A 25810-nucleotide genomic window follows, 5' to 3' on the forward strand; every position below is an offset into this window, starting at 1 on the left:
CATAAAAGAGAAGAAAGCCGATATACTTTTCTAAAATCAGATATCAGAGGTGAAATTTTGCACGTTTGCCAAAACAACCCCCCCCCCCCCAAAAAAAAAAAAAAAAAAAATCAGAGAAGATACATATACGGGGTAATCCCACCAGCCAGACACCCACGAGTCATACGGCGCACGAGCTCGACATTGAGAAAAAAAAAAAAGGTCCATGAGTCAAACAGCCCGCGAGTAATAAAGCCCATGAGCTCGACACTTTTGATAGGCAAAAGAAAGGCCCACGCGTCCGGCAATGATTTCATTATCAAGCCTCGTGATGTGATAAGTGTCGGACTCGTGGGCCTTGTTTGCCTAGTGTCGAGCTCGAGGGCCTCGTTTGCCTATAGTGTCGAGCTCATGGGCTGTATATAAGTCGTTGACTGTATGACTTGTGGGCTGTTTATGACTCATGGGTGTCGGACTTATGACGTGCACCCCATTGTAATGTCAAGAACTGTTCGAAAAACTAATGTCTTACGATACACATAGTATGTCCGGTTACCCATCATTATCTTGCTGTCTTCGCGATAGCTCGGGCAGTGGTCTCCGTGAAAATTTTCAAAGAGTGACTTCTAAGCACGTAGCCTCAAGCGCCACGTGGCTATGCTCTCCGCACTTTAAAGAAAAAAAAAACAAGTTGTAGAGAAGAAAATATAGGGGAATATAAACGTACTCATGTGGCCTGTTTCATAAAGCTGTTCGTAAAGTTATGAACGACTAAAGAACGACTGGTGATCAGTTCCGATGTTCTATACTTATCAGAATTTCCATAATTCAGCACAAGAACTGATCACCAGTCGTTCTTAAGTCGTTCGTAACTTTACGAACAGCTTTATGAAACACCCCCTCCCCATCCATTATGCAGGCGAAAATTGCACATGAGGACACTTTCTGAGTCCCCCCCCCCTTCAATCTGTCTATATAATATCTGTATTTCTATCTTTCTCCCTTGATTCCTTTTGAAAACGCAAATGAATGTATGTAGGTTTTATTATTATCGTTGGCGAAAACAACTGTAGGCCTATAGAGATGGACTGCTGTTCATGATATCCAATAGTGTGGACGAGCAAAATCGAAACAAATAAACTAGTATATGACGCTACAAATTAATTATGGATAGGCGTTAACAAAATGTGTATGTGGAAGTTGGGTTACTTATGCTGACGAAAATGGCAACTTTCAAATTAAAATGGTTAAAGCTAACTGCGATTTGTTGAACAAGCTTTCCCTGCACACATGGACTTTTCGTATTCATTCATATGGTTTGTTTTTATCAAGAAAAAAAAAAGGAATAGAATGATAATGTAGAGATATTGATTTTAAAGTAAACCCCCCACCCCCAAAAGGAAAAAAAAAATACATGTATTGAGGAGTTGATATTACGGAAGATAAGGATTTTTGCAGCGTATCGGATTGGTTGCTGCCCCATTCTCTCTCCATTCCTTCTTAAGTTAACACAAAATTATATAGTGGCCATCACCTGACTGCGAAAAGGTAGCACGTGCTGGTTGCAATCCAAACGAATGGTTCACATTTGCTTAACGCAATGTGTTTGCTCAGAAGCTCGAGATTACTCCATTTGCCATTTGTTTATAGATAGCTTGACCTCATTTTAACAGCGGAAAGAACACAAAGGAATGCCCCTTTGAAAACAGAGGGCATGTGAGGTTTTGTCGTCCTGTACCTTACGGCGTGGGCCCTTTGCGGGTTAACGAGAATGACGAGGTTTGCTTTATTGGCAACGTTACAGCTTTCTGCTTCTTTTTGTACTTAACAAAAACAAATGGTACTTCTTTAAGTCTAACTTTGATTAAACCTCTGTCATTTTGTTCGTCGAATTTTATTGATTATTAATACGTAAACCCATTTTAACACTGTGTTGTTTTGCATGTTAGATACAAAAGTGCTTGATTTCAGCGATCGAGCAGTTCAGTGTGCGTGCGCAAACTTGCCTTTCTTGCGGACAGCTCGTATGGATGGCGCCACCTATCGGTAGGACTGGTACTCAAGCACTCGAACGTTGTACTGTGCACAACTATACATACAAAACGCTGCCTGCCATCAGCTAATGGATGCTGTAAAACCTCTCGTCGATTAGGCTATTTGTAGTTAATTTGCTCAATAGCTTTTTTTTCTGACTAAAACATGTCTCCTTGTTACAACAATGTGCGATCGTAAGAGACTTGTTTTGTTGATTTTTTTTTCGATAAGGCTTTTCCGCGACTAACAAACACGAAGCATTCGTAGTGAATTGGATAAATTAGGCGTAGTTTTTGAATAGTTGGTCGACTAGGTTCTGCAGAGGAAATGTTGGATTTTATTTTTAATTGTTTGTCTGTATTTGGAAAGAAATTTTATAACGTTTCTCGGGATGATTCTAACATATTGCGTTCTCTCAGAACTTCCCATCTCAAGAGTGAAATATTTGTAATGGAATCAGTTATCGGATGTAGACAAAATCGAATAACACCCATCATCACTGCTCGCATTTGCAATGCATAGCCTGCTAACAGTAGCTTGAAGCAGTGGTGTTTATATGATTATGAGAGTGGTGATGTTCCTGGTGATGTTTAACCTCAAACTCACAAAACGCACCTTTCATGTGAAAAATCTGCCAGAGATGATCATTTTTTTAATACATCCAAACAAACGATTGATAACACTCCCTTCAACAAACACTAATACACCATCACTGTGATAAGCATTGTTTTGTATCTAAGACCGAAAACAGAACCATTGCCCTGATATGCAAATAAGCATGAGTCAGAAATTAGAATACGTAGTATACATGTGGATCGATTAAAGTAAATGTGCTCAAACTCTTATTACTGGATACACCTCCTGACTGCAGAAATAAATATCATCTTCGATAAGTTTACCACAGAATAATCGGCTTCTGTCATTGGTCCGCTCTCCGGCAAACCCCGCCTTCGACCACGCCCCCCGGCGCGTGCCGGATGTGTGATGCCTCCGAAGAGAGGTCACTGCTCGTTGAGTTGCGCTGCGAAGTGCGAATGCAATATGGTCCAGTGGGATGAGCGAAATGTTCGTGGTGTATCGGCATGCCTGAACTTCGCTTGAACTCACTGCGATATTTCACCAGCGATGCCCCCCCCCCCCCCCCCCACCTCCACTCCGTTTCATACGTAATCGATCAGTCAAAGCGACGCAATGCTACGGTCCGTAATACGCCAGCAAACAGCGCGAACACCTACACAATGTAAACACATACTGCGACAGTGATAGATGGGCGAGAAGTTCAATAGTTCAGATTGTTCAAATAAGAGAGGGAGAGAAGGAGAGACAGGGTGGAAGAGGGGCATGAGAGAGAAAGAAAAAGAGAGAGAGAGGGGAAAATGGAAATATTGCCAGCGCTCTACGATCTCTGGGACCCTGCGCATTTTCCCGTTTTCACCGGAGCGAGGTGATATAAATAGGAGGGGATCTCTGAGCTGATACAATTCGTCATACGAGCATCATAACAAACGCGCATGAGGAATTTGAATTGAACAGAACTGAGCACGGTACGGAACAGGGAAATCCTACTCGCGTGTAACTCAAACGCTGTAATACGGGGGACTTCCGGCTGACTTTTCGGCGTGCTCTCGCTAAGTACTCGCGACTTCTACTTGGTGTCATTGACTTGTGTACGTTGTTGCTTCGCGTTCAGATCTTCAGCCCGCTCGAACATGCTAACATTACCTTGTGGATTTTAGACGTTGACGAGGAGCACCTTTAACATTGTTCTCTCTCCGTGGCAGGTAATAAAAAAACTCTGTTCAATTTTATATCGCAAACATTCTCGCCTTTTTATCTGCCTTCATAAAATGTATTTTTATGTGCTTAATGACATTTTGTCCTTCTTGCTGCATTTTGTCATTAAGTGTCAATGTTTTGGGGGTTGAAAATCGTAAGTTATACCCTTCTTACTTGGGTGTTTAAGTAAAATGCACTACATTTACAAGGTAATACTGTGAGCTTCAAAGTGTCCACCTGATGTGATATCTTGTGATTATTATAGCTCCCTGCACTCATAATTCTTTTGATCCTTGGTCAAACTATGATGAATATAATCCAGTATTGTATGGGTCTGATTTTTTTTCGCCAGTCGAAGTCTGTGTTTCTGGCGATATATATAGGATATTGTATATATATATATATATATATATATATATATATATATATTATACTTAAATGTATGTATAAACGTTTCAGGAGAGATCAGATACTCTGCCATCACCTATTTTAACCACCAAAAGCTGAGGGGGAAAATAATATGTTCATATTCTCCGAACTTCGTTTAGGCCAGGCACTACAGGCTCTGTGGAATATATTGTTTGTTGGTGGAACATTTCTAACTTTCTCTATCTCTGTTGCCTGTGTTGGCAAGAAATATTTCACATTCACTGGAAGTATTTAATCTATGTAGATAGTCAAACTGCCGGTGAGAAACAGTACAGTTATCAACTTGCCTTATTATGTCTGTGTGTGCCTGGTTTCTATATGGGGGAAAAAAGAAGAAAAAACCTTAGGGCATCCTTGTCGATCGTTTATTTTCCGATATGTTTTCCTATTCTTGATTTCAGCAGTCATCAGCCGCCCCGCTCCTTCGCAACTCCTTCCTGGTCACCATCCTTGCCCGTCGACATCGTCGTCGCTATCGTCGTCGATCATGGAATGTCCGTTTTCTTTCATGTCGCTGGTCGTGCCCGTTTGTCTTCTGGTCTTGATCAAGAAGTTGTGGTACTACTACATCCTTACGACCAGCGACCAGACCAGCACAGCTCCGCTGCCTGGAGGAGACTTCGGGTGGCCGATTGTGGGTGAAACGTTACAGGTTCTTTTCCAGGTGAGTTTCCTTCACACTTTATTACGACTCTTGGATCCTCGGTCTTCATTCATTATTCATCTATAAATTGGTACACATCTTTATTCACACGTACATTGTGTAGATGTAATATCTAGATGATGCTCTTCTTTTCTGTTTAGGCCAACACATTGTTCCGAAATTACAATTAATGAAAAGAGTGAGAGGTAAACATTAAGGAAATAAACATGATCATCTCGATATTGCATTAAACAATGGCACACTGGTGAATAATGCCCATTCTTCGTGTTTTTATCATCTACACATCTGAAACTTTACAAACTTGTTTCGAAAGTGTTGCTCATGAAGAAAAGAAAAATTTGCACAGTATTGCAAGTCTTTACATATCGCAAGACCAAAAGTGTCTGTTTCATTAACTTACCAACAGATATCGATACATTTTTAGAAGGCTTCGTTTTCTTTATCGAGTGCTTTGCTACACAACAATCCTCTGAAGCAGGAGAATGTGTTGTGACACCATGAAAATTCAGTTTCGTAACATCGCAGCTGTAAGACATGAGTAATATTTATTTGGAAACCATATGCACCCTACGTGAATACCAGCTTTGTTGCAATAACTTTTCTTTGTAGAAGAAATTGAAGAGTTGAAAAAAAAAATCCCTTCTTTTCCGAGAAGTGAACTGTGGCTTATGCCTGCTTGCCTGTGAACAACGCTACGTTCATGGCAAGAGACACGTGTGTTTATGGAGGAAGTCATGTCTAAAGCTAGTAGCCGCTGCACCATCGTGACGTTGCCCTGACGTCATCCGCGCGTCACCGACAGCTGACCAATCACGCGTCACGCTCCTTTCCGATCAATGAAACTCGTAGTCCAATCCGGTGCGCGGATATACCTCGCAAGAATAAGCGCACTCCGTGGAGAGAGCACGACCCGAGTGGAGCTGCCACAAACCGGGGTGAGAGGAGGGTCATTAAACCCGTGTCGTACCTAGTAGCTCTCACTGGGAAATCGCAGGATGAATGAAGCGAAAATATCACTTTCCCGCACTTGTCCCACCCCCACGAAGGTCAGGTTTACTTACAGAGCGCAAGTTTTCACCCGAATTGGGGGATTACCGTGACACACAATTTTGCAGCAGAGCTTAATAGAATCTCGAGAGTATACGGAATACTCAGAACATGAAGAATTCAGAACGGGCCGATATCAAAATGATTACAATACACAGCGTACGCTAATAATATGCACTCGTTTCTTTACCATCCTGACACAACACACTTCCTTACAATATTCTTGCCAAAAAAAAAAAAAAAAAAGCGGAAAGAAACCTGAATAGTTTCATATTTCTTACCTGATGCAACGTCATATACATCCAGGTTTGTTTCTTTTCTCTCTTTTTTTGATTTTTTTTTTTATAGAGCAAAATCAACTCTTCTGTTGGAGAAGAAACCGAATACCATTGTATTGAAGAATTAGAATCATTGACCGTAATATTGCCTATTTTGTAATACATGTATATTTTGTAAGGTATTGTAAAGGCATTGTTGACACGGTGTGATGTCATATCGCATACAACGGCTGTATTTTTTTTTCTCTCTCTCTCTTTTTCTCTTGTCGGACTTGTTGCGACATGTGAAAACCATATCTTGACAGTGACGTCAGGATACAAAAATATGGCCATTTTGTCACACAAATGCTTTGCCTTTCTCTCTGCAGTATAGTTACCAAAAGAAAAGAGAAAGAGAGAGAGAGAGGTGGCTACGATGGAGGATTTGTGAAGAAAAACACGTACTTCGCGTACGAAAACTCTAGTGTTCCTTCTTTTTGTATAGATGCTATTCTGAATGAGTGGACAAGCATCAAAGGTTAAAACGATTGGCAATGGAATTTTGCTCAGGGGGAAAAAAGCGGCATAGGTGTCAAAAGTTCAGCGAATCAATGCCAGGAATTCGCGTGAATCCAAGCGGGCGGAAGGGAGCGCAAGAATCGAGTTATTTATTTGGCATGATTTATGTGATTATTACAATTCGTTTGAATCCACATACTCCCATTTTCTCTTCTTCTTAATGGTATAGTTGCTTGTTTAATGGACCATTTAAGTTCGATAGCATGCACTTTAGGGGGTATTTAGGAAAGCAAAATGCCTTGCCCCTCTCCGCGCAATGCGCACCTATTGATGTTAGGTTAATAACCTTGTGATGCAAAATGCATCGCACGATTTTGCTCCAATATACCAAAATGATATGCTTATATGGGTTTCCAAAGCAGTGAAGCCTTATCAAATGGCAGTATTAGGGCTTATCGGGAAACTTGATCGAATGTACATGTATATTAATTCAGCTGGAAGCGCATACTATCAAAATCCCCCAGGAAACACAAACAGAAGCTCCTGTTATTACAAACTTCAGTCAGGCATCCGATTAATATACGATGTTTGTGTACAGTCGTGCGGTAGCTCCGTATTATGAATGTTTGGAATGTTTGTGTTCAAATGAACAAGATTCGTAGAGATATCTTTTTTTCAATTAACTGGAAATCATGATTGAAAATATGGTGTCATACACAATACACAAGAGTTTTCACAAGGATTGTACTCTAGGATGACATTTTGTTCGATTGTAGCCATGACCAATATAACTAGATGTATATTCTGTGACATTGTGTGAACTTCAGGATTCCGTAGCTGATAACATGATAAATGTCATTTTATTTGAACGTTATATCTCAAGATCTCTATACTCCCGAAACATATACTGATCTATCGGGTGTATTGCGTCACTGCATTTGTAGCTACTATTCCCTCGAGGGAGGTAGACGAAATAATGACATCGGTGAGAGCAGCGGCAGCTTGGAATGCAACGGCGATTTGAGATACATTTCCATGTTTACTAAGTTTTTTTTTTTCCGGATCTCTGAGCTTCTGATTAACTCTTATGCAGTGTGATATTGCAACAGAGCGATGAATTTTTCTTTATAGAAAATTTTATGTACATTCACAGAGGTAGGAGCTCTGCGGCTTTTTTTTTTCTTTTCTGTTTAAATGAACGATTATCATTATTCATCGTAAATGAGGTTAAGCTCTACCGAAAGAGAAATTTGACGTGGAAGTTTTCCAGACTTCAACCTCTAATGTCCCCCTCTAAATGATCAATGAATTGACCAGTCATGACAGGTGAGGGGAGTTAATATCCAGCGGGAAGGTTGGGGCTTGCCAAAGCTAAATCACTGGCCGCTGGGATTAGGCAATCACTTCAAAATTGAGCCAAAACCGCGGCATTTCATCAGACTTTTCAAAGTGCAGATTATATAATTCTGAGCGGTTGTGGCGAGACTTCAATCAGTTAAAAAATTTGGTTAGAAACCAAACCACTGCACGTTGCCTGATCATCCGTTCGAAAGGAAGAGAGAGAGAAAAAAAAACACGTTCTTGTTCATGCGGGTAAAATACTGCTAATTTTGCTTCGCAATGTCACTGTTGAAGAAAAACTGTTTCATAGAATGTACTTGATAGCTTGAATAAGTAATAAAATTATTTTCTATAAATCTGTTTTGCCCTTTTATTTTATCAATCTTAGTTACAGCTGTAAAAGTTTGCGTTTAATTTTTTTTTTTTTTGTAGATCTTCTCTTCTTCACACGTCACATATGAAACATATCCCTACATATGCATCATCAGCATTCACGTACAGAGCACGTATTCGACAAAAATAATAATATCTGTGTCTTCTCTCGCATACGGTACTATGGCTAGGGTCTGATGAATGTACTTTGTATATACTCAAAGTGCAAATCCACATAGTTTTCACGTGGATGGGAACTAAACAGATAGATCAGATAAAAAACTGGTAGAAATGTCATCAAACTCGGACATAAAATGTCAACTCGCAACTTCCCCAGTCGCTTATGGACACACACACACACACACACACACATCCAAAAGTTGCTTTTCTTCAATAATTCTATTAACTACAATTCACTTTTTCATAAGTCATGGTCTGGTTGTTGCACAAAAATATAACGTAAAGGCTACAGTTTTTCGCCTTCATTTCCTTGTTAAAAATATGAAATTAGTGATTTGTTGCAATCTCAGAGCATAACCGATCGTGGTTGCTACGTAAGATGTTATGATAAATGGCAAATCGGGCAATATCAGCATCCATCGATCTTCCGCGTGAGAGTGCAGTGCAGTTGATGGGAAATGCTGGTGCAATTTTTATAGGGCACAATCGGACACGATTCGGGGGGGGGGGGGGGGGGAGTCGTATAATACGATCGAAACTTTTTCGCACTTTTGATTTCAAAATACTCCAAAACAGCTCTTTATCCTGGCGAATCATGTCAGCCACAAAATTGGGCAAAACGAAAGCAATCAGTGAACACTGGCGTCGTTTAGATATTTCGAAAAGGAAAACACTCTAATGTGTCATGAAGGAGCCTTGTGAAAGACAAAATTGTCTTCCAGATTCAAGTAAGGTCCTTTGGACTACTGAAATACGCTTGGCTTTGGGGTTTTTGTTTTGTTTTGGGTTTTCCTTTTCATCAGGTACCTTTAAACTTGTCCGTTATGAGGGTAAATCCTGGACCACGGACTTCTGTGCTGATCGTGGGGAGTTTGTTTCATGGAGAAAAAAAAAGCATGACAAGCGAAATCTTTAATGACATTTGTACAGGATGTACGCCTATTGGAGGTCCATTTTTTTAGAGGTTTGGTGTCATTGCAGATTGCATTCATTTCACTTTCTACGACAACAGGAAACACACGTCCGTTTTGAGAATTTGCTGTTGTTGCTGTGGTAACTGCAGTAGAGCAACTTGCCGCAACAGCGAAACATCTTTATGAAACAGGCCTCGGGCTCTCAAGAAAGTTCGGTCCGCGAAACGAAAGGAGCTTACTCACTGGAAACTCGACACGACATCCGCGAAATGAATGCGGATGGCACGTAAGTTGATTAGGTGTGGAAAGGGCCTTGTATCGGAGGGGAGTGCGTGAGAACATCGTTTAGGGGGTGACTTTTAGGTGGTGTTCGATGTCAACCTAAGCCCTGACTGCCCCTGGATGACTCTACAGACCACTGTGGTTACAGAGATCGGTTTCGCACGGCTGGGGACGCTGGAGAAATGTTGATCTTGTTTACCCAAATAGGTAAACAGAGAGTCAGTGTCACATTTTCTCAGTAAGCGAGTCGTGTGGAGATGACGCAACCTGTAGTATCAGTTTGGGGACTTGGCCTTATACTTCATCTGTGAGCAGACACAAACTGGAAAGTTGAAATAAAAGAATGAAATGAGTAAGGGTACTCCCTTCGAAGTAAGTTCCTTCGTTAAGTATTCATGTTTGTTTCTTTCGATGTGCGAGTAAACTCGCCCGTCATTGAACATTAATTTTCGAGCCTATGGTTTTCTTAATGAAATTTACAAACTGGTAAGCTCCGTCAAGCTCAATCAAAGGGGCGGGTCTGTGGTTTTAGGCCGAGGCTGATGTTCGGCTTAACTCAAAACAAACGGGACTTCCCGGGCCACGGGTATTAGGGAAGCATGCCAGCGCCTCGTGCAATCACAAGGATTCGGTTGTTTACTTGCTTTTAACCTCACCTTGCGGCCGTGTGTACACACGCCGCGCTTCGCTCCCACAGAAGACCGGGGAGGTAATCCTGGGCCAAGCTTGGAAAGCTACCCACAAACAGAGGTGCGTTGACGGAAGACCTTCCCCACCTATCCTACTGACACTTGCACTGCCATACAGCAGTACATGTACTAGTACTTTGGATGTCCACACAGTCGCTCAAGGAGACCATCGGTGTTGTTGCAAGAGCGTTTCTTTGTGACGCAATCGCAGTGCCCAGGTCCTGGGACAATGATAGTTGTAGTTGTAACCTCGCTGAGTTATTGTCCATCCTTGTGAAAGCTTTTGGACTGTAGGCACCTTGTTGTTATCATTCTCCCCCAAAGCGAAGGCGAGAACGATCGAGGGGTCAGAGGACCATCAATAACTTATAGACCTCGTTATTCACTGAAGCACTGATAACACTCGTAATCCACATGACAGTGGACTGGTTGCATTATTTACATCTGAAAAAGAAAAACAAACCGTTGCGCAAGTCACTCGCTGGTCAAAGTACTGCCGCACTAAGCGTGCCACTGAGGAAAGATGATAATAAACAGGTACTGCAAGGCTCACACATCTCCAGTTGATCCTCACTATGTGTGTACAAAATACACATAGGACAACCGCAAAACCGGGGAGGTGAAACATCGCACCTCCCTGGTGAAACCCACATCATCTGTTCCCTGACACCAGTAGGTCTACTATGTGCTTCACGATACCAGGTATATCCTTCCTTTCCGGAGACTGTACAGTTACAGTTGTATTTTGCCTCAGTTATAGCGGGCCTTATCAGTTCCTAGTGATATGAGTATGACATCTGTACAGATTCATTTGCTTGTAGCTTATCCTGGACGAATGTGGTCATTCTCGAACAAGACATCCACTGATTTCAACAAAGCTCATCTACCAAAGTCGTGTGCTTTGCCCTGCTAAAAGTTTTCTGGATGACCATTTAATATTTTTAGGCTATTCATCACTTCAAAATGAGACAAACCGAGAAAAAAACGCGAAGAGCCATCGGGCTGTTATTCATCTAGCCTTTTATATACATATATATACACTTCATTTTGTTTCTTTCCTCTCATTTTCTTTTTAAGAATGGGTTTCACTGGCTTGTCCAGTTCAGCCAAGAGAGTTATATGAACGCATAGTTGAACTTGTGCCCTGCGTTTGCCCGTGTTCAACGCAGAAGTACTTATAAGCATCAGACCGATACCACAATGGAGAGCGTGTGTGAGAAATACAGACAGATATAAAGAAGGAGAAAGTAGATAGAAAAGGTATCTAAATCTTCAAAACAACAACAGAGAAATACACACACGCGCACACAAGCAAATAAAAATAACTTGGGATAAAAAGTTGATGTCATGATGACATTCCGTACTCCATGGGCTGCAGAACGAGGAATCGAGCGAGATCGAACACGTGACTCGCACGCTTGCATGCCCCCCCCCCCCTTTGTTCCGATGAACTTGATCCCTTCACAATCCCCTACCCCTGGCTGAACTTCGTGGTGGATGATTCACAACATGCTGGCTGAAAACCACTGCCAATTTGGCATCCTCCCAGCAAACATCAAAAGGACAGTTAGTGTTAGTACTCTTTATTCGGGCATCCCCAGGTCTTCCTCTCTCTCCCTATTAGTAATTATTTTACGCGCTGAGAACAACGGCTATTTATATTCATTTATTTCATTTTGTATTGGAAAAGAGGACACAAACCCTCTAGTCCAGGGTCCCCTTCTGCCCCTCAGCTGTTTGCTTTGCTGGGGGATTGTTTCATTGATTGCAGCGGAAACAAGACGGAACACTTGGTTTAGCGGAAATTTGCGGGGCTCTGCAGCAGTGGCGTTTACCGCTAATTCAAGTGGCCAGTTGTAGTTGGGTCGAGGATTAGTCCTGAATAAGCTTTCAATGATGCACGTTATATTGCAGGGGACAGGGCTGCTCAGGAAGGGAAACACACCATGTGCTGCAGCTGATGGGATGCACTTCCGACATCCACCTGTTCCATTCGACTTCCGTCGATCACCGAATCTTCAAAAAGCCTCATCTGGATCCTTTCGCTCTCACACTCACATCGTGGCGTGAATGTAGATAGCTACGTGCAAAGTTGTCCTCCCCAGGCCCGTTGAAACAGATTTGTCGTGTCTATTTTGATGTTGGCATGCTGAAGGCGAAAGAGAAATTGAATAAGTATTATGATACAAATAGGCAAACATATCGTTGCCTGCCCAGCAGAAGGGCCCTAAGGTTTGCATGCTCTAAAACTTGCTATGACAGGGCCCTAAGGCTTGCATGCACTATTTAAGCCTTCTAGGGCCGTTCTGCCCGGCAGGCGACGATATATTATGATATTTAGCAGCCCCCCCCCCCCATATATCATACACGTATACATATATATATATATCTCGGTATTCCACATATATCATACACGCATTCAGGAGGAAAGGGGTAGTTCTAGATCTATATTTGATCAGTTCATTAGTCATCTGCTTTTCTCACAGAGAAATACCTGATCAATGCTCGCAAACGCAATGTAAAATATTAGTGACTGCCTGGAGAGTTGTGTGTGTTTGTGATGTCGGCTTCTTGACCGTCTACACACAGTCACTGCTCAAGCACAAGGAAATTTAGCTGCACAAAGTTTAACTAAGACGTTGAATGCATTAAATTGTCTACTGAATCTTATTTCCGTCGTTCAAAACCAACGTTTCGTACAGTGTATGCATGCTTCGCTGCATGGCTCGACACGCTCGTTACGATTGCATAAGGACCATATCTACAACAAAGGACAATGATTATGTATGACGTACTATATTTATTGCTTTAAATCTGTCATGTACTCACGAGGATGTAGGGCCAACTAGTATTTGTTATGACAAAATCATTTTGGCCATTGTTCACCTGTACGCGCCCAAACTCCTGGAAATCATCGTTTTCATCAACTAAAGAGTCTCTTATCAGAGGCTCCTCATCCCCGAACACTCGAAGCAGGCTACAGATATGCATCGCACACAAACAAAAACATAGGTGTCATCTGTAGTACATATGTTTATACTGGTACACAACATAATATTGTGCAGTGCAGTATTGTGTGACAGTGAAATAGGACACGCAGCACGCGAACCACATATTAATTTGTATACACCTTTCGCGTACTTCGAATGTACTATACAGTACAAGTGTAGTAAGATAACCCCAGAGTGTGTCCCTTATTTCTGTTGCTTGCCAATACACACACACACACACACACACACACACACACGTGTACATACACACGCACTGCCACGGGTGCTAGCAATGATATGTGCTCCACGCCTCATCGCCTGTCATTTTCCAGGGTCCCCTCTGGCCGACGTCCAAGTCGCTGTGAAGCACGCTGTGGAGTAGAGGGGTGGGAGCAGCGGGACGGGAGGTTGAGAATCCGCAGAAACACACCCTACTGCCTAGTTCTAAATTGATACGTCAAGGACTGACGCATTCGCTTAGTACGACTGTCACTTCCGCGGGTATGTGGCAGTGAACTCGGAGACGAGTATGCATGTTCATGCTTATGCAACAGATGAGGGGGAAGAAAAAAAAAACACAACCGCAATACTCAATTTAAAGTTGCGGTTGTGTTGCTTAGAAACTCGTAAGTGCTCACAACCGCCACCAGCCAAGTAGTATAAATCGCGATGAAGTTACGGGTTTTGGCGAACATATTCAGTAAGGCGGAATGACGAAGGAGAAACTTTCGCTCTCATTAAATTCATCCGATAAGATGATTTTATAACCCCAGTGGGGGCTTCAGAAGGCATTACATCGCGCATGATGTGCTCACAAGTTAGTGAGCATATCCTTGCAGACACTTCTGTTACGAACGCTGTGCAAGCTTACTTTACAAAGAGGGTTGACCCATCCCTCTTCCCTACCCCCCCCCCCCACCACACCTGTCCCACAAAGGAGCTTGAACAAGGAAGCATAATTAATATCTCGAGGATACGTTGAGTAAATCTCTAGAGAGAAAATGCCCGTCCACCCCTCCCCGTCCCCCACCGTCACCCCTCGGTGCCTGGATGCAATCTTGCCTGCCTGTTTTTCGTCACGAGTCTCCATTTCCACGGCGTTCGACGGCAATCAATCGCTTCAATTGGCATCTCCAAAATGATGTTCCAGTGCGCTTTGTTTTGCTCTTGTCCGTCAGCGGGTGCGAGATTACCTGCCTACGCCGTCACGTTCGGCCGAGGTTCAGCCGAAGAGAGGGCTGTTTACCTACCAGGCCCTGCTGGCTGGGGCGCTGGGGTTGCAAAACATTGGCTAAGCTCCGCAACGTAGCCTTGTCCCAAGGCGTTGCAATGAATGGAAACATTTACGCAACTTGCAGGGTCCAACTCATTTCCATCTATCCATTCTTCTACTTTAGCCAGTTCCGTAATCGATGTCACAGGTTACCCTCGTGTTTTGTTGATTTGGCATACACCGGAGGGATTTTGTTAAACCCATAGTGATAAAATTAATACAGCGTTGTATGTCAGTAATGTTCAACCCCTCTACCAGGCTTCGTAGCAATGCCTGTCACCAGCTGTCGCTCAAAGTCGTTAAGCCCAGTGCTAGCATCAGAGCCCTGTTGTCGACTTAATCCGTCCATAAGGTAATCTATTTCAAAACAAATGCCTGCCACGTGCCCATACATTCCTAGTTTCTTGGGAATTTCAAGGGCGAAATTCTAGGAGCGGCGCTGAGGTCGTTGATTGGAGGGGGGGGGGGTATTCGTCACTCTTTTCCTCCCTACCCCCTCCAAGACATACGTGTACACGTGAGGAAACGTGAACCACCACTCCATTAGGGAAGGTCTGATTTCACATCTAAGGGAGAAAGTAGCTGTGGCGGACACCGCCGTTTGATAGCAGAGGGGACGCGGTACAGGGCACATACGTGCTTTCGGCCGTCCACTCCTGCCCTCCCCTCCTTTATTTCCCTAAATCTATATCCCTCTCTTTCGCAGGGATATGAGGTCTTGTCATGCATGATGTACTTCACAACCTTGTCAAATCCGTCATCCCGGAGTGCACGCTGGGTGTAATAAACTACACGTCCTGTTTTACTCTACCCTCCCCCCCCCCCCCCTCCCTCCGCCCTCCTCCCTCCTCCCCTACGCACTTCCATTCCTTATCGCTTCTATTTCCCCCGGCAGCACACCAAATAAAACTCGGGCAAAATTCTCCCCTTTTGCACGCTCCACGCGATTAACTGCTGCCTTTGCGGGCATCTCTACCCCCATACCCCCGCACACTCCTTGCGGTACCTTCTAGCTATTTACCTGTGGCGAGCGTCAAGTGAGTATTATGGACGCAATACAGGGACGTTCTCATCCGAGGCATCGATTAATTCTGACGGGTTGAACCCGACCTCCTTTACGACCACTAGTATACGTCGCAGTTGCTTTACATTGCGCGTTTGTTCGAATAAATTTATGGTAGGAATTTTGAAACTGAGGAAAACGACAGGTTAGTTTAAGTTAAAAAGGGGAATGAAACCCCAAAATACTTGTCGATTGAGTAAATGCAGCAATATTGGTAGAATACATCAGTGAAAATTCAAAGAAATCGGACAATCCGTTCAAAAGTTATAAATTTTTGAAGTTTTGGTGACGAGACCGCTGGATCAGAACACTACTACAGATAGTAACATCACATACGCACCATGTATAAAGAAAATACACGTATAACGAAAATTCAACTTATTTTCACTTTTCTAGCATAATGAAAGAGCACTAGACTAACCTCTTTCAGAGAGCAAAGCCAATAATATAACCCTTGACATGTCAGAAACAAGGCCAGGGAACGAGTACTTTTCATAGGAAATGATATTTTGTGGAAATATCTTTATACGCGAAAGAGGAGCGTCCGCGAATTCACCACTGGCTCGTTTTGTATCGGTGCGTATCTAATTCCGGCGCTATTTTTGTCTAGCAGAAATTTGATTGATGGAAAGCGTCATTGTGTCACATACAGATGTCATTTCCACTCCATTCGGTACGAGAGGAAGGCCAGATGGAGAAAGAGAGCCAGTGTTCGCCTCTTTACAGCGGTGTCATCTTTACGATGAATAGTGGAGAAGTGAGAGTATCGGTTATGAGAGAAAAATAATTAATGCATTGCTAACACAGAGTAAGTGGGTATTCTTCATTTTATTTTCTTGTTTGAAGAGATTCAGTATTCATTGCACAGGGTCAGATTGTTTCACTCTTGCAGGCGAGTAATAATCGGTCATAGATACTCATGTACAACCTATAGCGCTATTAAAATGAGCAGGATACACACAGTCACACGCATCACGCACAAATAGAAACGGCTTGCATCGAGCAAAAATGCGTGATATACCTTAATCCCATTTGTATAGGCCTACATAGCGCAACATATTCCCGCGCTATAAAGTGGTAACCTCCATGCTGACGACACCACAAGCTCTGACAAGGAAGATAATGCACTCATTATGGTGTATATTAAGTCCACTTTTCGTCGTGTGCTTTTTCTTGTTTTCGGTGTGTTTGTTTGTAAACGAGGTGAAGTTTGGGTCACTTTTGCGACATGAGCCGGGCGACGTCGGCGGGGGTGAAGGTCGCGTCGGCTCAGCACCCGATTTCCTTTGAGCGCCAACGTGCCAGAACGGAATTTCATTTCACAAACATATTTATTATCTTCACCCATTTGCTTTAAAAGTATGTCGACAAAATTAGAACCGATTTTATGGAAGAATTGCACCAAATTCTCAGCCAGATGCACATCGTTGCTTCATGCGTTTGTCATTTTTTTTTTCTCCACACACTTACTCCCCCTGTTTGTACCTTAGAAGGTGGCAATCAAAATTTTTGAGTGTTTTCCTGTTCCCCGTGTTTTCTTGGCAAGGTACGGCAGCGATTCCAAACCACAAGTATGTAAACTAATCTTATCACTCATCATCTCCTATTTTGTTCGTCACTTTTCTTCCGCTATTGCAGGGACCCGCGTTCTACGAGAAAAAGTTTGCAAAGTTCGGTCGAGTTTTCAAGACGCACCTGTTCACGAACCCCACGGTGCGAGTGTACGGACCAGAAAACATCGCCAAAATACTACAGGGAGAAAACGACATTGTGACTTCAAGAGTAAGTGTGTTTAAATTTATTTTGAGACTTACAAATGTACATACGATAGTGACATCATCAGCAACAGGTGCATATCCGCGTCTTCATCTTCCTCTTTGGCAGTGCTGTAGGTATTTACCATACGAGTTAAATGAGAACACGCAATCAGTACAATAAGGCTTTACACGTTATGCAAACGCCAGCACATCATCATACAATAACACCCATAACATGTGTGATCGCCACATTCATTAAACATCGCGTATGCTGCGTTTTCGGTGTTGTTGTTTTCTCTTCACGACAAAGTGAAACTGGTGACAACACTCGGATTGATTTTTTAAACCAATCGATAGTTTGTTAACGTTTGTTCTATACGATGCGGGGATATCTTCGCCGGACACCTTTCAAACACTTTCACTGGATGAGTCATGCAACATTGACAGATCAAATCAGGTCTTTCATGCATGACCTTGGTGAGTAGAAAATAAAGACATGATGAAAAGGAAGAAAGTATACTACCTTTGATTATGTCCTATATATTCGCCCAGGGTATAGCTTCACACAGTCTTAGCAATGTCCTTCCTAAGGGCCTTGCAGTTATTACTATAGTCCAGCATTGTCAGCCTCCCCCACCCCTTTATCTATATACTCCTGTTCAAGAGGAATTAAGTTTGTGAGACATCTAATGTAGGGATGTAAGTACTGGGCCATATTCCATTCTGGGCCTCCTTTTCGAAAGTCTTGAATATTTGTGCTCTCCGCGCAAGCAGTACACTCATTCCTCGCGCGAAATAGTCCTTCTGCTCGTCCCAAAACAAAGTAGGGCCTACTATAATGATACGCTGCTTGCGTGATAAGAACATAGAGATTATATGCGTGTTATACAATGGCACATTCACAATTAGGTGATAGGCGGTAACCCGACAGTTCAGATTTCATCCCCCGATAATCATGGTGTCCTTAAAAAGGTGCAAAACTTCAGTATACATGGCTGTAGGCTCTGCATTTATAGCCTTTCCGATATTTCAATATTTTAGAGAAATGTGTCTTATATTTTTCTATGACCGCCATTTGCAGCACCTACCGTGCTATTGCCATTGTAAGCCCCTGACGAAGTGAAGATGATGTTCCCTTTTTAAGACCTTGACCTTCTCTTACCAACAGGAGGAATTGGCGGGAAATATTGGCTCGACTTTAACAGGCCAATTAAGATCGAATCTCTTCGTTAGCATGCTCCAAAAGTCCTTAGGGCCTACATTTGGTTTTGCTCCAATTCCTTCCAAAAGCATTGGGGCCTTCAACATCGCCAGATCACTCATAGACAGAGTTCGCTGGTAAGACTGTGGGCGAATTTCACTGCCCTACCGCAAATCTCGATTTGCTCCGATCGTGTGCGAAGTGTGATACAGTTTATTGTAGCACCATCACTGCGAGCAGTGTCTGGCTTCTACCATGACGAAAACATCGGATGATAAATTACACAATATTCGTCCTGTCGGAACGTGATAATCGAATCAACATTTGGCATGCATGGTACATGCAATCTTTGTCAAGGTATTAAAGAGCTCTTATAGTTTGGTTGAGACCTAACTTTAGGTTTCTAACATTATTGGTGAGATAATGAGAAACATGAAATACGAAAGAGCATGTAATTCCAAAAGGGATTCAGCGTTTATTTTATGACAACTGGTTTTGAAATGACTGAGATATCCAAAACAGAGCAATCCGAACAAAAAGTGGTACCCACCTTTTATTAGGATCATGTTGTTTTATTTTGTTGTTGGAATTCCGCTTACAATGGGATTTCATAAGTGGTTTCTTGGTATATCGCAAAAATTTAAAAGCCCAATACTCGCATTCACCAATACTATAGTATCCCTTTAAAGCGGGGGTTTTCTCAACGAAAGTGTAAAATCAGGCATAAATCTGTTTGTTTGTTGCAATTACATGTACTTTGGCCTAGATGCGAAGAACAGATAAATATCATTTTAGTTCATTTGTGGTAATGCAATGGTGCCTTAAAGGCATAAGGTAACTTCAAAGGCTCTATTATAGAGGACCGTCCATACACCTTGCCGCACATGAGCTCCGTGCACACAATGGAAAATGACAGAAGTATGTGTCAAAATAACCCAAATGACCTTTTGAAACGGGAACAGGCACACTCTTAAGCCAAAAAGAAAATGTTTGCCAATATCCAGACTTCCTGATTTTCTCTCGCTCTGTTTAGAAAATTTGTTGCCCTTATTGCTCTTCCGTCGCCCTCACTTTTCGCCCTATATATGCTACACTTTCATCAGCCCTTTTTTTATCCCGTGCCCCTCTTAAATGTACAAATCAATTTTCTTCGTCTTTCGTTGCATCGTCTGTACTGTTATCGACTAATTGTCCTTATTTTTGCCCCTTCCTCCCTCATTAGTGCGTCTGCGTTGCTCTATCTGTTTAGAATAATGTGTCAAAACATTTTTTTTTTTGAGGGCACGAATAAGCCCTGACAGGTATATCCGACTTCAGATACCAATGACAAATGATATTTGACTGTTGAACGCAACGAAAGGGTATTGTGATAAGTTACTTGAACTTGCACTTTTGAACAGCCATGGATGGGCATGCCAACGTGTTTGGCCTTTCTCTCGATTCTAATCACACGCTTGAATGCAAGATGAATGTAAAGAAAGAGACGTGGGGACTGAGGGAGATTGTTGTAGCAACGTTGTTTTGTCCCAATATGGCATTCGTGTGATTGTTTTCAGAAGTAACGTTGGTTAGAAACAGACAGGTATAGAGTCATCGATCAAAAGGAGGAGAAATCGTATGGGTTCTCACGTACTCTTCACTATACTTCAATAGGACAGACATAATACATTCACAAGATTGATGTATAGCACCATCGATAAACCCTTTTCATCCCTTTTCTCTGGCAGTATGCTTTTAGGCTATTGATGATTTCGTCTTGTACAGCTACTGATCACATTCCAATAACCTTTAAGTTGCTGATACTGACCATTCATAGGGGGCTAATCAAAATATGCATCGTTGTGTCCATTCCATGGACTTTCCACGCCAAAATAACAGTCAATGAACTAACCTTGTATGAATGAATGGCCCTCTTTAGCATTTACTGTGAAAAGCTACAGAAGACGGGGTATAGGTGGGGCGGACATCGAGCGAGTTGCACAAATTTCAGGGGACTTTTCAGTTAAACTCGTTTAGTTTCCATACACCAATGTGAAAACACGGAAGGGATGGTGAAGGGAGGCAAAAAATCCCCAAAACACCTTTTTCTGAAATCTTCATCGGTCAGATTAATCAAATGCTATGTTCATTATCTCTTTCACCCTGTAGTGGCCCTCGTCTACCCGTCTTGTCCTTGGCCAGTACACTCTGGCCATGTCACAAGGAGAGGAGCACGCCTTCATGAGGAAACGGGTCTTCTCAGCGTTCTGTCACTCCGCCCTCGCCGGCTACGTGTCCATGATACAGGTATTCTTCATAAAACAAACAAATGACCAAACAAACAAACAAATAAACAAACAAAGAATTCTTACAGAATCTCAATTCCATTATGCTACTAATTTTGGATAACTTTAACATTTGTCAGGATCGATACTTTGATTGAAAAATATACATCAAATCAAGGCATTTTGCGGCGCATTTTCGAAGAAGAGAAAGTTGCTTATGTCTGAGAATAATTAAAGTAAGTTAAACATCCAAGTTCATCCCTTGGAGTTCGTTGAAATGCCTTCCAAAAAGTTAACTCCCTTCGTAGAAGACTTGCCACGCTTCACTCAAAAAAAAAGAAAAAAAAAAAAAAAAAGAGGAAAATCAGAAATTGGGCATTTAAACAAATATATCTTCAGTAATTGTGAAAATAAACACTCGTCACAATGTTTCTTTTCGCGATATCGGGGGATAACATGACATCTCTTGAATAGTTTTTGTCAAATACATTGCTGAACGATTGCTGAACGATTGATTCATTATTTCAGGGAGACTCCCGTAGAAGAGCCGGTCAATAGGGTAGAGGGAATGTTTGCCGACTTCTGCAGGTAGCATACATAGAAATGAGCTAAACATAAACAAAAAGTGACCCACGATGTTACTGAAATAGAGAAAAGGTTTTAAAAAATGTGTCTCAATCCCCTCTCTTTCTCCATCCACCATCGTCCGCAGAAACCGGTTCGCCAGGCCATCGAGAAGTGGTGTCAGCAGGACCAGGTCTTGGCGGGGACCGCCCTCCACCACCTGTCTTTCCGCGTCGCCTCCGACGTGCTCTGCGGGTTCGACTACACCGACGAGGACGTGACCACTTTATGTCAGAAGTTCGAGGACATCCTCAATGGCTTCATGAGTATTCCCTTCGACCTTCCCTTCACGCCCTTCAGGAGAGTGAGTGCGCACTTTTCCCCCTCTCCTCAATGTAGGCCTACTCCAAATGGAGTGATCGCATGGCGCCGCCTGTTTTCACGAGACACGTACCTCCTTGAAACCAATTTATACCAATCCTTCATGCGCCTTGTATATATTAAACGGCAAACTTGGCGGCTTCCTTTGCCTTGCGTATTTGTACCATTCTAGGAACAGCTGTGTGAAACACATTGGCAAATCATTGGCACAACAACACGCACACGAAGGGTTAGATGCAATGTGCACCAGATATTCACCTAAGGGAGGTGGCACGCTTCTCATCAATGCGGTGATCTGCCAATGTCATTATATCAAGTTTGAGTTCAAAGCTTATTTAAAGGGGAGAAAATAATGTTGAAAGTTTAAACATGACATTGCGTTTAAACACAAATAGGAGAATTTAAAAAAAAGGGGCAAAATCAAGCATGTGAGGGAATCGACAAATGCCAATGAGGCCTACCCTCTCCCCGTCACATCAATTAGTGTAGGAGTGAAATACGTATTTCTCGCGTTTGTAAATAGCATCATAAACCTCTGTTAGCAGGCGGATGCATACATTTAGCACATTTGACAGTGAATTATGCGTGGTATTTGTTGCTTTAATTCCTGGAAAGATATAGAATAATTTAACAAAAATTGTGTGAAGTGTTCAGAAATTTAGTGCAGGATCTTGGATACCACTGAATGATCTACTTGGAATCTGATTGTAGATACGATGTTGTAAACATCAAATCTTATATTAGTTATCCAGTTACCCTTCTAACGATCGACTATTGTTTTGTGCTGCATTTTTTTTTTGTTTCAACGTGATGTAGGCGCTGAAAGCATGTGAGTACATCAAGAAGACGATGCACGAAAACGTGATGCGTAAGGCGAGCCTGGACCCGAGCCAAGACACTCAAGATGCCGTCCGAATCCTCATGAACCTCGCCGACCAATGCGACAGGGAGACGTACTACAAGGCCATTAAAAATCAAGTGGTGCGTGTCGTCTAGCGAAAATATTATGTCTGAAATGTGCTTGATGTTCTACAGTTTGCACGTAAGCCTCGAATATACAAACATACTCAAAAACAAAACGTAAAGAAAACACCTTGAAATGGTGAGATTGTCTGTTAGAACCCCATAGAGTTACGGCAAAGTCGTTTATCATCAAGTCAAAGAATAATAGTCCGTACTTATGATATCATGTGCGTGTATACATGTAGATAGTGGCTTACGTGCGTGGGGGAGGTCATGCGTCAGCCGTTCGTTCAAATCAGTCAAATACTTACGGAATTCAGTATAAAGCCTCATTGTCACGGAACGGAACAGTTGGCTGTTGACTTCCAAAGAACAGCTTTGAGCCAAATGAACCTTCGTTAACCTTAACCTACGTGATAAAATAAATGCGGAATTGCACGGAGTCCTATTATCATTTTTTCGTGTGTGTGAAAAACATTTTAAGCCATCTTCTGTTTTACCCCGGTATCTTTGTGCACAGGTTGAATTCCTCCTGAGTGGTATGGCGACGCAAAGCTCGGCGGCAAACACCATGCTCTACCACCTCGCGCGGAATCCGCGCGTCCTACAGAAAGTGCGTGAGGAGCTGGACGAACAAGGGTTGTTGACCGACTATTCACCTCTGACCCTGCAGAAGATCAACCAGTGTCGCTACGTGATGCAAGTCGTGAAAGAGAGTCTCCGAATAGTGCCTCCTACGGGCGCCTCGTTCAGGACAGCTCTGAAGACATTCGAACTAGACGTAAGTGTATAATGTATATATATATATATATATATATATATATATATATGGCCACAGATTGTTTCCTTTTTTTCACACATTCTTGGCTTTCCAAATGTTTTGCTCACTTTTTTTAGTGTATCAGAAGAAGGATGGATAATGGGAGTGAAGATTAAGACGTTACAATATTTTGATATGGGAGAAGAACGCGTATCTATGGAAACATATGATATGACCTCTTGTTTCTCTCCAAAAGCAACTGCTGTTGAGGTAGGCCTACAGCCTGTTCATAAAAAGAGCGAACTTACAATTTAAGGTAGCATCTCGTGGCATTTCTTTGCTGGAATTCACAGTGGAAATCATAGAGAGCTTTTATACAGTATTTTTATTGTAAGCATTGTTTAGATTTCTATCAAGTTACTTAGAACATCAAGCTGTAAACAATTTCTCGTTGCTCTTCGTGTACACACCTTTATGTGCACTGTATACAGAGATTAAGTACCCTCAGGGCCATAAATTTACAAAGCCATGAAATCACATCTCGTTCATTGTCTGACGTAATTATTATTCTAGCCCATGGAGTGTATAGGCAAGCATTTATTCAGAGTTCTGGCTGCTCTTGAATAATTCTTACAGGCCCTATTATGAAGAAGGCACGCCGTACACGTTTTAAGTAGTAACAGGGTTTACCATGTACATTTGCCATCTTTCATTTTTCCCCCTAGGGTAAACAAATTCCTAAGGGCTGGACCATATTCTGGAGTGTGAGGGAAACGATTCACTTATCCGACACCTTTACCGACACGCATACCTTCGACCCCGACCGTTTCTCACCGGAGCGTCAGGAGGACAAGATCAACGGTCGCTTCGCGATGCCTGTGTTCGGCCAGGGCCCCCGGAGTTGCATCGGCCAGAACTTCGCTATGCTCACGTTGCGCATCCTCCTCATCGAGCTGGCGCGCATGTGCGACTTCAAAGTTTTGGACTTGGAAAACATCAAATTCTCGTGGATACCCTCCCCGATGCCAAAGTGCGGTATGGCCACGCGGTTCAGGAGATTAAAACTGGTAGACCAGAACGAGAACGAGTGCACAGCCGACTCGGCATCCAGCTCGGCGAACTGTCAGTCGCCCGACTGCGTCGGGCAGAGAAGTCTGACTTGTCAGGCGGCGTGAACGTGTGCTTTCACAGCGAGAAACCATGGACTATAATGAGCAGAACATACATGTACATCTCGTTGCCATAACACAGAGGCATGCGTATCGTAATGGATGTGTGTTAAACTGCCTGTTGTACATTCATCTTTCGGCATTGCCTGAGAAGTGTGAATTTATGAAAATATACTACATTATGAAGTATTGTCTTTGTCTAATGAGATACTGTACTGATGGAATAAGAATAGCACAAATTCATTACATTTTGTTGTTTACTACACGTAATTGAAATGTACACTGTTATCTGTTCCAATATCACATTAGTACCTGTTGAAGACAGTTGGTTATAATTTCTGCTTAATCATTGATAGACTAGCCGTACTACACACAACTGAAAATGATGCGCTAGCGATTTGTTACCTTTCCGTTTCGTTTCACAGGAATTAAATGCGAAAGGAGAAAAATATACTTAAATGTTAGCAGTGTATTCATTGCAGAAAGTGAATTCAGAAATGTACCATTCAAACATTGAACGTATTTCACAAAAATGATGTCACTGATGTGTAGCCACTGTACATAGATTCATATCTTCGACGTCTTTCCAGTTGCGGTTATTGAATGATTCTGCTTGTGGATAACGGCTGAATAATGGTGTGTCTTGTGTAATTGAGGTCTGTGATGAGAGTGGTTTTGCGTATCTAACTTCCCCCCATAAGCGGAGCATGAATAAATGAAACAGGCTCGTTTGAGTCGGCTCCCGTTTCAGAAGAAAGAGGGAAGAATTCGAAGTAAGACTCTTTGTGCATTTGCAATATTCTTTTCTAGTTTGCGTATCGTGAATTTTCTTCAAGAGGAAACGTGTGTTTGAGAAGCTATTTGTTTAATTTTGTTGTTTTTATTTGCTCGTTATTCTTTGTTCTTCCTGGTATTCTTTATGATCCCATATTTATCTTTTCA

The 25810-nt window shown here is 42.4% G+C and overlaps 1 protein-coding gene across 1 annotated transcript; it reads left to right on the top strand.

The window, feature by feature from the left end:
* The first annotated feature begins 4726 nt into the window (after positions 1-4726).
* LOC139731984 (cytochrome P450 26A1-like) lies at positions 4727-24921 on the top strand. Its single transcript, XM_071642857.1, has 7 exons — positions 4727-4882; positions 17448-17591; positions 20916-21053; positions 21744-21959; positions 22793-22957; positions 23460-23720; positions 24425-24921. The coding sequence occupies exons 1-7, from the start codon at positions 4727-4729 to the stop codon at positions 24872-24874; spliced, it is 1530 nt and encodes a 509-aa protein (XP_071498958.1). The 3' UTR covers positions 24875-24921.
* The last annotated feature ends 889 nt before the right edge of the window (positions 24922-25810 follow it).

The sequence above is a fragment of the Diadema antillarum genome, unplaced genomic scaffold (genome assembly GCF_040938485.1).
Source record: "Diadema antillarum isolate AM-2024a unplaced genomic scaffold, OU_Dant_1.0 seq00000392_RagTag, whole genome shotgun sequence".
Lineage (NCBI taxonomy): Eukaryota > Metazoa > Echinodermata > Echinoidea > Diadematoida > Diadematidae > Diadema > Diadema antillarum.